The sequence below is a fragment of the Micropterus salmoides genome, unplaced genomic scaffold (genome assembly GCF_014851395.1).
Source record: "Micropterus salmoides isolate LMB-PRFRI ecotype aquatic unplaced genomic scaffold, ASM1485139v1 Ms_hic_scaffold_10, whole genome shotgun sequence".
Lineage (NCBI taxonomy): Eukaryota > Metazoa > Chordata > Actinopteri > Centrarchiformes > Centrarchidae > Micropterus > Micropterus salmoides.
The window spans coordinates 36,737,551-36,752,557 of record NW_024040041.1 but is presented as its reverse complement, the minus strand read 5'-3'; the positions used below and the strand labels follow the sequence as shown (position 1 = coordinate 36,752,557).

Here is a 15,007-nt window from a genome sequence, read left to right as displayed (position 1 = left end):
TCCCTGAGACGGTTCCTGACAGTTTGTGCAGAAATTCTTTGGTTATGCAAACTGATTGTTGCAGCAGCTGTCTGGGTGGCTGGTCTCAGACGATCTTGGTGGTGAAGATGCTGGATGTGGAGGTCCTGGGTGTGGTTGTAATAGTCACCTATTCTGCCTTCATGTACAGCTTTTACCGTGATGGTAAACATGCATTGTGGATATTGGTTTTTCCTTCACATGTAAAAAAGGAACTGTGCTCACAGAGACCTGTGGGGTAGTCATGGATTGTTATAAGGACTTTCCTTTTATGTATTTTTTCCCCCTCATCACTGTTTTGAGAGTGATGAGGGGAAGTGTGGGAAGTGACGTTTGTGGGGAACTCTGGAGTGCAACAGGTGAAGTACTCAGAGTTTAGTGGTCTCTGTGTAATGCTTGCCAGACGAACACAACAAAGAAACTCTTTTTGGTGGATTACATGTTGGGACTTTTCTGGACTACAACATCATCCCATGGGCTAAACAGACTGTGACGAGGTTGCATAAGTTAACTGTGGAATATTGACTGTGGCGTCTCGTCATGCTTCACCTGGTATCTTTTTTGTGTTTTTTTCTTCCTATTCTTACCGCGGAGAACATCTAGTTCAATCCAGACAATTTTTTATTTGAATAAACATTTGATGTGGGGGGATATTGGGGTTTTGAAGGGTAAATGTGGGAAATGGTGATAATGTTTGCAATGTTTGTTTGATGTGTCGGAGTGCGGCTATGCCTCCAGCAACAAATACCTGTGTATGCTGCCCAATGGGGTCTAAACCTACTATATCTCTAAATACACGTTAAACCCACCATATGGACTTTTTTCATTAATGTACAATTTTGGTCAAGTGTATACAGTTGCAGTTTGAATGTTTTCCTGGCTTATGTAGGGTTTCTTTGACCAAAGTAAGCAGGCCACTGGCTGCAATCACCTCGGCAGGTACCAGATCTGCCTGTTAACTTATCAAGGGGAAAGTACATCACGCAAATATATGTAATATGGTGTAAGGCAAATTGTTACATGGTTACATGTGGTCTGCGGTTCTGAGGCCTGTTGGATGTACTGCCAAATTCTCTCAAACTCCTTTGGAGATGGCTTATGGTGGGGAAATGAACATTCAATTCACGGGCCACAGCTGTGGTGGACATTCCTGCAGTCAGCATGCCGAGGAGTGGCCTTTTACTGTGTCCCGCCTAAGGCCTTTTATTGTAGTCAGCCTAAGGCACACCTGTGCAATACTCATGCTGTCTGATCAGCATCTTGATATGCCACACCTGTGAGATGGATGCATTATCTCAGCAAAGAAGTGCTCACTAACACCGATTTTGACAGATTTGTGAACAATATTTGAGAGAAATAGGCCTTTTTTTTACATAGAGAAAGTCTTAGATCTTTGAGTTCAACTCATGGTGAATGGGGCAAAAACAAAAGTGTTGCCTTTATAATTTGTATGGTATATAGTTGTTTAAACAACAACAACTATTAATTTCGAACTTGCAAGTACAGAAGTGCAAACTTGGCGTACTCGGTATTGAGAAACACCCATAGTATCAAAGTTCAGGACTGACACTTCTTTCTCATTGGACACAAATCCATGATTTCATAGGAAATACAGATGACACGTCACTAAAGTTCAAAATGTTGTGGTGCTAATTAGCAGAGTTTCAGGAGTGGGACCACATATCAACCACATCATCACCAGCATTTCCATAAATACCCACACATCCCAACTGTTCTTCTTCACTCTCATATTCTGCACCCGAAATGAGACCAAGCAACAGCTCGTCCAGCACGTTACGCTAACACTGCTATGCCATACAAAGAATCATGACAAGGTACTCCATCTCTTCCACTTACCTCTTCATGATGTGTTGGTAAATTGCCATCAGACGATGAATTATTCTGAAGAACTCACAAAACATTTTCACTGTCTACGGCAACAGACCCAGCACCAGAAGAAGAACTCTTCTCTTCCGTCTCCATGTTGAGACCCTGTTTTCCACAATCATAAAGCAGGCCATCTCTTCCATGGTCCGCTTCATCTCAACAATCGAGAACATTTCACCTGAGAATCCTCCGCCTCACAAGAACAGCTGATCACAGCGTCACCCCGCTCCAGCAAGGCCCCGCGTCAAACAGTCTTTATAAACGATTTCAAAACGACTATAGCCACTTTTTTGAAAACTGTTGAAGATGAAAGAATCCCGTTTACAGAACAGTCAATACAGAAAACCTTTCAACACTATCATCAGCATGGCATGCCTACAGTTCCGTCAACACCAGCTCCCTTCTGCATTATTCATTACGCACGTCGTGACGTCAGTGCCACTGTTAAAGTGACCTGTGGTGGTTGTGACTGGTTAGTGCTGACGTACTGCGGTAAGCATGTTGACTCATTTCCGTTTCCGATGCTTGTGTGTTGGTAGCGTGTTTTGCTGCTCTCGCTAAATACCAGATAAATTTGTTAGATTTGTCATTACAGCAGCCAACTGTCCAATAAACACTTATTCTTACAGTAATTTTGCCTAAGCACTCACAGTTTTTTCCATCTTTTAGTGACTGCTGTTTAATCTCATAGTTGTTTTCAAAGGTTTTGGTAGCTAACGCTACAGTACTTTAGCTTGGCCGTTAGCAACTTTAGCTTAGCAGCTAGAGATGGCTTCTCCTTCTCCCTCTCTCTCTCCTACTTTCTCCTGCTCGGTGTGTCAGATGTTTAGTTACTCCTCTGCCTCCTTTAGCGGTAATGGTACGTGTAATAAGTGTAGTTTATTTGTAGACATAGAGCCGAGGCTCAGTGATTTAGAAGTCCGGCTCCGCACCTTGGTAGATCAGTCTTTAGCTACTGTAGCTAGCCAGTCCCCGGTAGTCGGTGCGGGCCGGCCTGAGTTAGCCTGTGGTAGCCGTCCTCCGGCATCCCCTGTGCAGCCAGGAAAGGGGGGCTGGGTGACTGTCTGAAGGAGGAATAGTCACCGACACACCTGCTGAGAAACCAACTCTGATCATTGGCAGCTCCATTTTGAGAAACGTGAAGTTAGCGAAGCCAGCAGCCATAGTTAAGTGCATCCATGGGGCCAGAGCGGGCGACACTGAGTCTTATTTGAAACTGCTGGCTAAGGATAAACGTAAATACAGTAAGATTGTTATTCACATCAGCAGTAATGACTCCCAGTTACGCCAATCGGAGGTCACTAAGATTAACGTTGAGTCGTTGTGTACATATGCAAAAACAATGTCGGACACCGTAGTTTTCTCTGGACCCCTGCCAAATCTGACCAGTGATGACATGTATAGCCGCATGTCGTCTTTCCGCCGCTGGTTGTCGAGGTGTTGTCCAGCAAATGATGTGGCCTTTGTAGATCATTGCCAGACTTTCTGGGGAAGACCTTGTCTGATTCGGAGAGACGGCATCCATCCCACTTGGGAAAGAGCACCTCTCATTTCTAGAAATCTGGCCAAGTTTATTAGTGGACCAAATCCATGACAACCCAGAGTTTAGACCAGGAGTTGCAGTCTAACACACTTCTCTGCCCTTCTATTTCAGAAGTTACCCACCCAAAACCCTACGCAGAGTCGCAGTCTAACACACTTCTCTGCTCCTCCATTTCAGGAGTTACTTAGTGAAAATCCTATAGTGACGGTGTCTGCCCCCCGACCATCTAATCACGCCAATTTTAATTTCAGTCCCTCTCAAATCGATCATCTTGTTGATAGTGCTGCAGGCTCGCTGCGAATGACTCGACTCTGTAGCCCCTCTAAAAAAGAAAATACTAAAACAAAGACGGTTAGCTCTATGGTATAATACTGAAACTCGCAAATTAAAGCAAATGTCGCAGAAACTTTGGTTCCACCAAACTGGAAAATTCTCGTTTAATTTGGCAAGATAGTCTTAAAACTTATAGGAAGGCCCTCCGTAATGCCAGAGCAGCGTACTACTTGTCACTAATAGAGGAAAATAGGAACAACCCCAGGTTTCTTTTTAGTACTGTAGCCAGGCTGACAGAGAGTCACAGCTCTATTGAGCCAAGTATTCCCATAGCTCTCAGTAGTTACGACTTCATGAGCTTCTTTAATGATAAAATTCTAACTATTAGAAAAAAAATTCACCATGACCTGCCTTTAACTGGCACAGACTTATTTCTAAACTCAGGAACCTTAGAAACAGCTGTAGAACCAGATACATGTTTAGACTGCTTTGCTTCCCTCAATCTCTACCAACTAACTTCTATAATTTCTTCATCTAAACCATCAACCTGCCTCTTAGAATCCATCCCGACTAGGCTCCTTAAAGAAGTTTTACCCTTAGTCAGCACCTCTCTACTAGATATGATCAATCTATCTTTATCAACAGGCTATGTACCACAGTACTTTAAAGTAGCTGTAATTAAACCTCTTCTGAAAAAGGCCAACCTTGATCCAGATGATTTAGCCAACTATAGACCTATATCTAACCTTCCATTTCTCTGTAAGATCCTTGAGAAAGCAGTCACCAAACAGCTGTGTGACTTTCTACATAGCAATAGTTTATTTGAGGATTTTCAGTCAGGAGTTTCATAGCACAGAGACAGCACTGGTGAAAATTACTAATGACCTGCTAATTGCATCTGACAAAGGACTTGTACTTCTGTACTGGTTTTATTAGATCTTAGTGCTGCATTTGATACCATTGACCATCATATCCTATAACAGAGACTGGATCATTTCATTGGCATTAAAGGAACCGCTCTAAGCTGGTTTAAGTCCTATTTATCAGATTGATTTCAGTTTGTACATGTTAACGATGAGTCCTCCATGCGCGCCAAAGTTAGTCTTGGTGTTCCACAAGGATCTGTCCTCAGACCAATCCTCTTCACTTTATATATGCTTCCTTTAGACAATATTATCAGGAAACACTCCATAAACTTTCATTGTTATGCAGATGATCCTCAGTTATATCTATCAATCAAGCCAGATGAAAGTCATCAGTTAGCTAAACTTCAAATGTGCCTTCAGGATGTTAAAACCTGGGTGACCTGTAATTTTCTAATGTTAATCTCAGATAAAACTGAAGTTATTGTTCTAGGGCCCGAGCACCTCTGTGACGCATTATCTAAAGATACAGTTTCCCTTGATGGCATCACCCTGGCCTCCAGCACCACTGTGAGGAATCTTGGAGTTATCTTTGATCAGGACATGTCGTTTAAGTCTCACATTAAGCAAATTTCAAGGACCGCCTTTTTTAACCTATGTAATATTAGAGAGAGATCACGTCTCCTCTCTTAGCTTCTCTGCATTGGCTTCCAGTAAAATCCAGAATATAATTTAAAATCCTTCTTTTCACCTACAAAGCTCTTAATGGTCAGGCACCATCTTATCTTAAAGAGTACCTTACTACCCCACCAGAGCACTGCGCTCCCAGAATGCAGGGTTACTTGTGGTTCCTAGAGTCTCCAAAAGTAGACTAGGAGCCAGAGCGTTCAGCTATCAAGCTCCTCTCCTGTGGAACCAGGTTCCAGTTTGGGTTCAGGAGGCAGACACCATCTCCACATTTAAGAGTAGGCTTAAGACTTTCCTCTTTGATAAAGCTTATAGTTAGGGCTGGCTCAGGTGAGTCCTGAACCATCCCTTAGTTATGCTGCTATAGGCCTAGACTGCCGGGGCAACCTCAGCAGAGGGAGTCAATTATTGGCACCGTCTCTCAGTTGTTTGGGTTAACATGCAGCTTTCAGTCATTTCGTGCCAACGTCCGGCTCTCAGTCGTTTCGAGCTTACAGTCGTCTCTAACCAACATGCGGCTAACAGTTGTCTCCAGCTAATATCCAGCTAACAGTCATCTTGAGCTAACATCCCGCTAACAGTCGTCTCGAGCTCACTGTCGCCCCACGCGCCGTTGTTTTGAACTAACATTCGGCTCACAATCATTATGTGCCATCATCCGGCACACACTCGTTCGAGCTCACAGTCAGCTCTAACATTCAGTGTCATCATTCGAGCTCAGTCATTTTGAGCCAACAGCATTTTCCAGCTAATGCGTTCCGAGTCGTCTTTACCTAAATTAATATAATCATCTCAAGTTTGCAGTTAAGTTGTCTTCAAGGTAAGTCAATTTGAGAAACGTTGAGCTAACAGTCACTTCGGGCGAACGTCGTGCTAACAGTCCTTCAACCCAACTGTCGTTTCAACCAATAGTTTCGAGTCAACAGTCGTTTCAGGTAACATCAAGCTCACAGCCGTGTCGAGCTAACATCCAGGTAACAGTTTCTTCGACCCAACATTCAGTCATGGCCACTTTGAGCTAACATCTGTCTCACTGTCGTTTTGAGCTAACATCCGGAACACAGTCATTTTGAGCGAACATCCAGCTCACAGTTGTTTCAAGCTAACAGTCGTTTCTAGAGAACATCGAGCTAACAGTCGCCTCGAGCGAATGTCGAGCTAACAGTCCTTCAACCCAATTGTCGTTTCAACCAAAATATTTTCGAGTCAACAGTCGTTTCAGGTAAAATCCGGTTCACAGTCGTTTTGAGCTAACATCTGGAACACAGTCATTTTGAGCTAACATCCAGCTCACAGTCGTTTCGAGAGAACATTGAGCTAACAGTCGTTTAGAGTGAACAGTCGTTTCAAACCAAGTCACCTTTTGTTCAAGTCACTATGAGCTCAGCCGCTTCAATTCCACGTCAAGTCAGTCGTTTCGCGTTAGTCTTTTGCATTAAAGTCGCTTCAAGCTTTCAGCCGCTTGAACTCCCAGTCACTTCGACATCTCAGTCGTTTCAGGCTCACATCGTGCATACAGTCGTTTGAAGCAAAAATTGTGCTAACAGTCATTCCAAACGAACAAGTCATTGTAAACCAAGTTGTTTCGAGCTCAGTCACTTCGAACTCGCCTGTTTCAAGCTCACATCAAGCTAACAGTCGTTCTGAGCTTAGGTCAAGCTAATAGTTGTCTCTGACCGAAGTCAACCCAAGCTAAAACACTCAGATCATGTTAAGTCGTCTTGCGCTAAAGTCTCTTCGAATGCTCAGTTGCTTCAAGCTCACATCGAGCACACAGTCGTTTCGAGCGAACATTCTCTTCAACTAAGTCGTTCAAGCAAACGGACCTTCGACAGTTGTTTCGGGCTAAAATCATTTTGAGTCCCAGTCCAGGGTTTGGGGGTTCTACAAGGATAGATTCACAGTGGAATGGTCGCCAAAACCTTAACATTAAAAGCATAGCTCTCTCTCGTGCTGGAGGCCAACTTAAAGAGCTCCCACCATGTCACAACTAGTACAGCGTAATCACATCACTCAGTCATCCCAATCCTTAGAAGCTACATTCACACCCACTCGGGTTTCACTTCCCTGCATCTCCCCTCCGTCTTGACCTTCAGCATCATACTCGCAATTGGGACTCATTCCCCAAACAACACTGCGTTCTAATTAAACCGAACCCTTGCAAGACCCTCGTGAACCAATTGCAACTATGGGATCCTACAGTATAACACGTCAGATCATCTCTGAGTCGGTTCCAGTGGTCCAGTGTGCCCCCACCTCATCCGCCAAGCATTCTCTCGTCATGCTTTTCTCCCATCCATTACCCCAGTCACTCCTTCAGTAGCTACCCTTTCAGCCTCCGACGTCATTCCCCAAGACCTGATACATATCATGCGCCACATGTCCTCCCAAACGTACCATCATCACACTCATTCAGATCTCAAAGATCTCAGATAAGCCAATGCCAGTGCTTACATAACTAGAAGCTTTTGGAGGTCCGTCGTGCCCAGGTGCGGCTTTCCCTATCGTAGCTTCCCCACATTTCTTTCGAATGTGTATTGAGCAGCCGCAAGCCTCGTACATCTTTCTGTCTAGATCATCAATCAATCATTTAATTGTACCTGTTGATTGTGTGGTTCTTGCTAATGAAAGTCCGGCTAAACCAAACCCTGCAGTGATTACCCCCTCAGTACGGCTCATTTGAACACCATTGGAACCACTCACAGGAAACTACCGTTGTGTCATTCAAAATAGTACTTACTATTATTACTGTACTAATTAATGTATTATTGTTGTTTTTTATACTTTTCAATGAACACATGAAGAGGAAATAAAAAGAAAGACAAAGTACTGCAGCAATCAAAAGCAGCAGGTGGTGAGTCAGCTTGGTTGGTAAACCTGTGAGACAGTAACCAGGTGTCCTAAGGCGAGCTCTGTGAGGACAGCCCTCCTGTGGAGCAGCTCGCTTGATCTTGATTTTCAATAAAGAGAAAGACTACAATCAAAATGTGAAAGAGATAATATAAAAATACTATAACATCAAAGTCAGCTTGTGTTAGCCAAGGTTAGAGTTACCCAGGGTAAGGAGTACCCAGGGTTGGAGGTACCCAGGGTTAGAGTTACCCAGAGTCAGGGTTATCTGGGGTCAGGGGTACCCAGAATTAAGGTTACCCAGGTTTAGAGTTACCCAGGGTTAGGGGTGTCCAGTTGTTTGTGTTTGTTAGAGGGAGATGACAGGACTTTACCCTAGAAAACATCCTGTTTACAAAAGGTTTCACTTTCTGTAGACTCTCAGTTCGACATATTTTTCTGTTTTTAATGATTCCGAATGTTTTGCCTGTCGTCAACAGATACGTGTTTACATTCATTTACACATTCGAAGCAATGACCAAAGTTCTGTCCAGAGGATTCTGTGTCGGAGATTTCACTTTCCTCAAAGACCCCTGGAACTGGCTGGATTTCATGGTCATCAGCATGGCGTAAGACTCAGTCACTCATTCATCATAGAGTCAAATATTGATGAAGATGACGATGTTAATGTTGACGTTGATGATGTTGATGATGATGAAGATGGCTCTCTCTCTCTGTTTCAGATACCTGACTGAATTTGTAGATTTGGGAAATGTTTCTGTGTTGAGGACGTTCAGAGTTCTTCGAGCTCTGAAGACCATCACTGTGATCCCAGGTGTGTGTGTTATTGTGTTACTGTGTGTGTGTATTTCTGTGTGTTACTGTGTGTGTGTGTGTGTGTGTGTGTGTGTGTGCCATGTCTGATTTTAGAAACAGTCTGCATCGATTGTATTTATAATTCTGATTGGTCCCCCCCCCCCCCAGGTCTGAAGACGATAGTCGGAGCTCTCATGCAATCAGTGAAGAAGCTTGGTGATGTCATGATCCTGACCGTGTTCTGCCTCAGTGTCTTCGCTCTGATTGGCCTGCAGCTCTTCATGGGAAATCTGCGGCAAAAATGTGTCGTCAACCCAGCGCTGTTGCTTAGCAACCACACGTCTGACAGTGACTTAAATATTGGTTTCCGTGACAACAACACCCACGCCAACACTACAGGAAGTGGCGACTTTGATTTTAATGAACACATCAACAATCCAGGTAAGATAAAGACAAGCTGCTCTCTAATTGGCTGTTGACATTGACTCATTTAGCACGCCTCTGGAGCAATGAGGGGTAAAGTGTCTTGCTCAGGAACACAATGGGGAATTGAACCCATGTCTCTCACACCAAACGGATGTATCTTATCCATTGCACCATCACCACCCCTGTTAGTAGGTGAAATGCACCATGGGAGTTAAAGTTGACTTCTCTCCTTCAGGTTTCATCCAGATCTTTTCTCTTTGGTTTCATGTCATCCCAAACTGAATATGAGGAACATGAACCAGGACCTCCAACTCTGTAACTACAGGTCACAGAGAAGTTTACGGGGTTCTGATCGGGAGGACTAACGCGGATTATAAGCAAAGAGAGGTTTACGGGGTTCTTATAGGCAGGGAGGTTATTTAAAGATTATGGGGCATGAGAGGAAACGGCAGTGCAGCCAGCTTTAAAACTCTAGGCAAGCTGGGACATTGTTGATTGAATACAAGACCCAGCATAGCCCGGCAATCTGACCACCATGCGTCAGCACTGGGACGGAATGATGCAGGTGATGAGCGGCACCTGGTTTCCCTCAGACATTCTTAAGCTGATGATACACGGGGCAACTTTTTGAGCAATCTTGCTGGGCAATCTTGCTAGTGGCAAGTCTAACGATGTTTTGAATGGATAGCGGCGGGGCGGGGCGGGTGGCAGAGTGGTGGGGAAAGAAGATTACGGTAGTAATCTTTACTCATTACCATTGACGGCAATGTTGCCCTGCACAATTGCTGCACGATCTGCCTCCACCGGTTGGGAGTGACAGAGAGAATCAGAGAGAGAGAGAGGGCGAGAGAGAGAGAGAGAGAGAGGGGAGGGAGGCAGCCTGCACAATATCCACACAGAGGTACAGACAGTAACGGTGATGTTAATTCGTTCGTAATGTTAATGATTATAATAACAATAATAACAATAGGACTAGTAACAATAGTCGTTGCAGCAGAGGGTGTCGAGCAGGAACACGGGGGCAGCAGGTGACCTGCAACCACAGATCCAGACTCCACAGCTCCAGAGCCAGAAACACCTGCAGGAAGTGATAGGAGGAGAGAGGAGAGAGACGAGAAAGCACAAGACTACCGGAAAGGGGAGAAGTTGTGTTAGTAACATGCAATAATGGGATGAGGTTGCATACAGAGGGAGAGAAAGTAGAGGAGAGAGGAGCTCAGTGCATCATGGGAAATCCCCCGGCAGTCTAGGCCTATAGCAGCATAACTAAGGGATGGTTCAGGACTCACCTGAGCCAGCCCTAACTATAAGCTTTATCAAAGAGGAAAGTCTTAAGCCTACTCTTAAATGTGGAGATGGTGTCTGCCTCTTACTACAAACCTCAGGGCCAGTTACATTTATGTGTATGCATATAAATAGTAATATAGATCTATATAGTTTGTTTTATTTATCATATGTCACCTGTTGCTGAGAAGAACCGTTCATCACCTGTTGAAACGGATAAAATAATTGCACTTGAAAAAGAAAAAGTGAAAATGTTTGTGTCACAGTTCTGAGGTGGTGGGTGTGTGTTTTTAATGTTTCCTGTTTTAATTTGTAGTTATCTGCCTCCAGTGACATTGTCTTGTTTTACTTCCTGTGGACCTGTCTCATTCCCCTGATTGTCCTCACTTCACCTTGTCCTCACCCCCTACAGTGCACACAAAAGTTACTTTGTGATTTATGTTTTGTTAATCATGTCTGCTTGGAATATGGTGTTTTTTTATTGGTAATTGTCATTCTTGTGGTGGTTTACTAGTGAAACCAGGATTGAAGTGCCTGTTTCATTTGATAAGAACCACTGCATTGATAGGTATTCAATAGCATAGTGGTAAAGAAACAGTCCTCAGAATACTACTTCCTGTGCCTGACATTGGTTTGATTCACGATACTAATATATTATAAAATTTACAGAGCTGTTTGTTGTTAGAACTTGATGCTAACAAAATGTGGTGTCCTTACTGACTTTCAGTGGTTAGTTGAAAAAATGTTGTTAGTCTTTTTAAATGCAATCATTGTTTACATGATATTAAGTCTTTCACAGCATAATTCTTTGGCTGTTTATTTTATTCTTCAACAGCAGAGTAGACATCACAGAAAATATGTTTATAAGCAAAACATGCCTTCTATTGGTGCTTAGGAGGCATTTTTTTGTCAGAATAAGACACACGATAGACAAAGAAACTTGAAAGCCTTCCCTTCACAGTGTATCTGAGTAGTCCGGTGGTTTAGGTCTTGCTCTTGCTCCGGATCTAGAGATTGATGGATCAAACCCCGCTCCCAGCATGTTAAGGGGCAAAACTTAACACATATATTTGCTGAACAAGTGTGCAGCACATCATGGAGTCTCTTAGCTGATGGAGCTGCACATTGCACCGACAACGATAGCAATCGCAAAAAAAATAGCTGTCAGCTCTCACACGCATTTTCTTAAGGAAATGCCCATTCTTCTATTTTCAACTGTTAACTACTCATTCATACTTTCAGCTAGAAACTCCATTCAAAATTGAAAAGTTTCCACATCTTTCTTATTCAACTTTCAAATCCTATTCAAACTCTTCAAGCTATTCAACTTTCTTTGAAACTTTGATAGAATGAAAGTCAATGAGAAAATCTTTCAAACTCACTCATCTTCAACCTCTTCCCACTCATTCATACATTCACGTAGAAATGCCATTCCACTTTTAAAACATTAGTTAATTCAACTTTTTCAAGTTTCATACTTTTTACACAATCTCAAGTAAAGTTTCATGTTGCTTTCAGCCTGTTTTCTGAGTTTATAATGAGTTTCTTTTGGACAAAATGTTCCCAGCCTGAGTGAGAGGACCAACTGACACAGTGGGAATTCACTTCAAAATATTCATAAAAAATGTCTTCAACTCGCTGTTTCTCCCACAGCTTTCACTCTACATACATCATTTTTTCACAAATTGTAGGAACACTTGATCTACCACTAATGTGTGACTTTGAAAGCAATCAGACTTACACAGCTGACACAGTCATCTTGAAAGTGAGAGCATCGCCAGCCAACTGCCGCATAGACTCTCATAGTAAATCAGACCTGAAGTTTATCACAGACTTACTGTCCAGCAGCAAGCGGCATGTGACTGACTCCAGGACCGTCACCACTGGTTCCCTTCAAGGCCATGTTCTTTGACCTCTGCTCTCCTCCCTAAACACCAACAGCTGCACCTCCAGTCACCAAACCACCAAGCTCCTGTAGTGTGCAGATGACACCAGCCTCACTGGGCTCATCTCTTGTGGGGATCAGTCCACCCACAGGTGGGAGATTGAGCATCTGGGGTCCTGGAGCAGCCAGAAAAATTTGGACCTCAATGCTCTGAAGACAGTGGAGATGGGCGAGTATTCCAGGAAGAGCCCAGCCGTACCCATCCCCATCAATCTGTGCAACTCCACACTCAACACCGTGGAGTCATTCTGCTCACCCTGGACCTCCAGTTGGAGTTGATTCGCTTATGTCACCTTTCATATCCCTTTCTAAATATTTCAGGTCATATCTTCACAACACTTGGGGGAGTTTCTCACATTTCTTCAACTTCTTCATGGCTGTCAGCTAAAAACTACATTAAAACCTTAAAATGTTCTACATTTATCAGTGCAGTTTGAAGTTTATTCAACTTTAAAATCTTATTCATATTCTTTAGAACATTTCCCATGTTTCGAAGATTTCATAGTCCTTCAGCTACTTTCTGCACATTAAAGCCAGCAATGCAGTTTAGCGTCAGCTTTTCAACACTCCTTAAAACCTTCCACATCTTTCATACATTTGTACTATTCAAATTTGTTAAAGACAGCAATTCAGTTTAGCATCAGCTTTTCAACAAAACTTTCCACTTCTTTCATACATTTGTACTATTCAACTTTATTCAAGCCAGCAATTCAGTTTAGCGCAAGCCATTCAGCAGACAGCATTCACACCGCAACTTCTAGAAATTGCTTTTCTAGTTGCATATTATTCTTCCGTCACGTTTTTTTGGACCGTAACTAGTCCCCCAGCTTTTGACGTAGAAACTCCATTCAAACTCCAAGTTTTCCGGTTCAATGAGAAATGGGGTGCTATTACTTTTGTCATTTATATTTATTTATATTTATATTTTCCAGGAAGATTTTCCCATTCTAAGTGAATGGAGAGACTTCTGAAATCCTCCTCATTCAATTCAATGTGTGAGTAGTTAAAAAAATAAAAATATATTAAAAATAAAATAAATAAATGAAACAGTAAGCGTGTGTGTGTATGTTAAAAAATAAAAAATATATATAAAAATTAAATAAATAAATGAAACAGTAACGTGTCTGTGTGTGTGTGTGTGTGTGTGTGTGTATTAATAGACAAAAGATTTTTTTTAAATAATTGATTAAAAAATAATAATAGAATAAAATAAAGAAATCAGAATCAAATGTAAAAACAAAACAATTACTAAAATATCAAGCGATCAAAATAATAATAATTTGAAAATCTGTACAATTATTTATCAGTCAGTGAGGTTCCTCACTTCATGGCATGAGGAGACATATTTTGCAGCAAATATTTCACATTTGGGCATTTCTCCTAGTAAATAGGGGAGTTTCTGTGTTTCTGATATGAATTAGAATTCAGGGGAATATTTGGGAAATGTCTGCAAAGTGTTTTTGTCTTTGTGTTTTATATTTAGGGCATGAGGTTAGAAAGTGCAGCTCTGCCTCTACCTGTCCTCTGTCACACTGGGAGCAGAGTCTCTCCTCTTGTGGTAGCCAGCTCTGTCTGTGGCGACCCTTTTCTATGGCCAGGCTGCGTTCACTCAGTCTGTATGTTGTCAATATTTTTCTTAGTCTGGGACATTTTATTGTGCTCAGGTAATTTGCCAGTGTGAATTCTCTTTTTAGGGTCAGATAACATTGTAATTTACTTTGTGTTTTGGTCGTTTCTGTCCACTATTCAATATATTTGTCTTTCTGCTTGCTGATAATTTGGTTTGGTCTGCTTGAGTTGGTGTTGCTGTCCTGAGGCTGTTGGGGACTTGTTACTGCAGAGAGCCTCAGGACCAGCTGGCTGAGGGGACTCTTCTCTGGTTTCAGCTCCTGGTATGTTAGGGCTTTGTGATGATATGTCTGGGGGTTAACTGATTTTAAGTGATTGTAAAATTTAAGTGATCTTTTCTGTATTTTTAGTAGGAGGGGGTATTGGCCGAGCTCTGCTCTGCACAGGTTATTTGGTGTTTTTCTCTGCACCTGCAGGATGCTCTTACAGAATCAGTATGGAAAGATTCTATGATTATTTTATCCCATTTGTCAAATTCATTATTAAGTTTTGGCCCCCAGATTTCGCTACCATATAGAATTATTGGTTCTAGTACAAATTGGAAAATTTTAAGCCAGATTTCAATTGGAATATATATTTTAATGTTTCTTTTTATTGCATAGAAAGGTCTCCTTGCTTTGTCCCTCAGATCTTTCACAGCCATGTTGAAGTTCTCTGTGTATGTAATGTTGAGGCCAAGGTAAGTGTAGTTTTTTGTGTGTTGTAATAGTTAGTGGTGTCTAAATATAAATTGTGTGTAACCTGATTTCTGTATTGTTATCTTAGTCTTTGCTGTGTTTACTGTCAGGGCCCAGGTCTGACAGAATC

The 15,007-nt window shown here is 42.3% G+C and overlaps 1 protein-coding gene across 2 annotated transcripts in view; it reads left to right on the top strand.

The window, feature by feature from the left end:
• The window catches only part of scn4ab (sodium channel, voltage-gated, type IV, alpha, b), a 107,789-nt gene that overhangs the window by 42,683 nt on the left and 50,099 nt on the right, over window positions 1–15,007 (top strand). For both annotated transcript variants that reach the window (XM_038709658.1, XM_038709652.1), the window contains exons 6-8: window positions 8,601–8,729; window positions 8,844–8,935; window positions 9,085–9,357. In XM_038709658.1, the coding sequence (XP_038565586.1) occupies window positions 8,601–8,729; window positions 8,844–8,935; window positions 9,085–9,357 (494 nt within the window). The remainder of the gene's footprint in view (window positions 1–8,600; window positions 8,730–8,843; window positions 8,936–9,084; window positions 9,358–15,007) is intronic.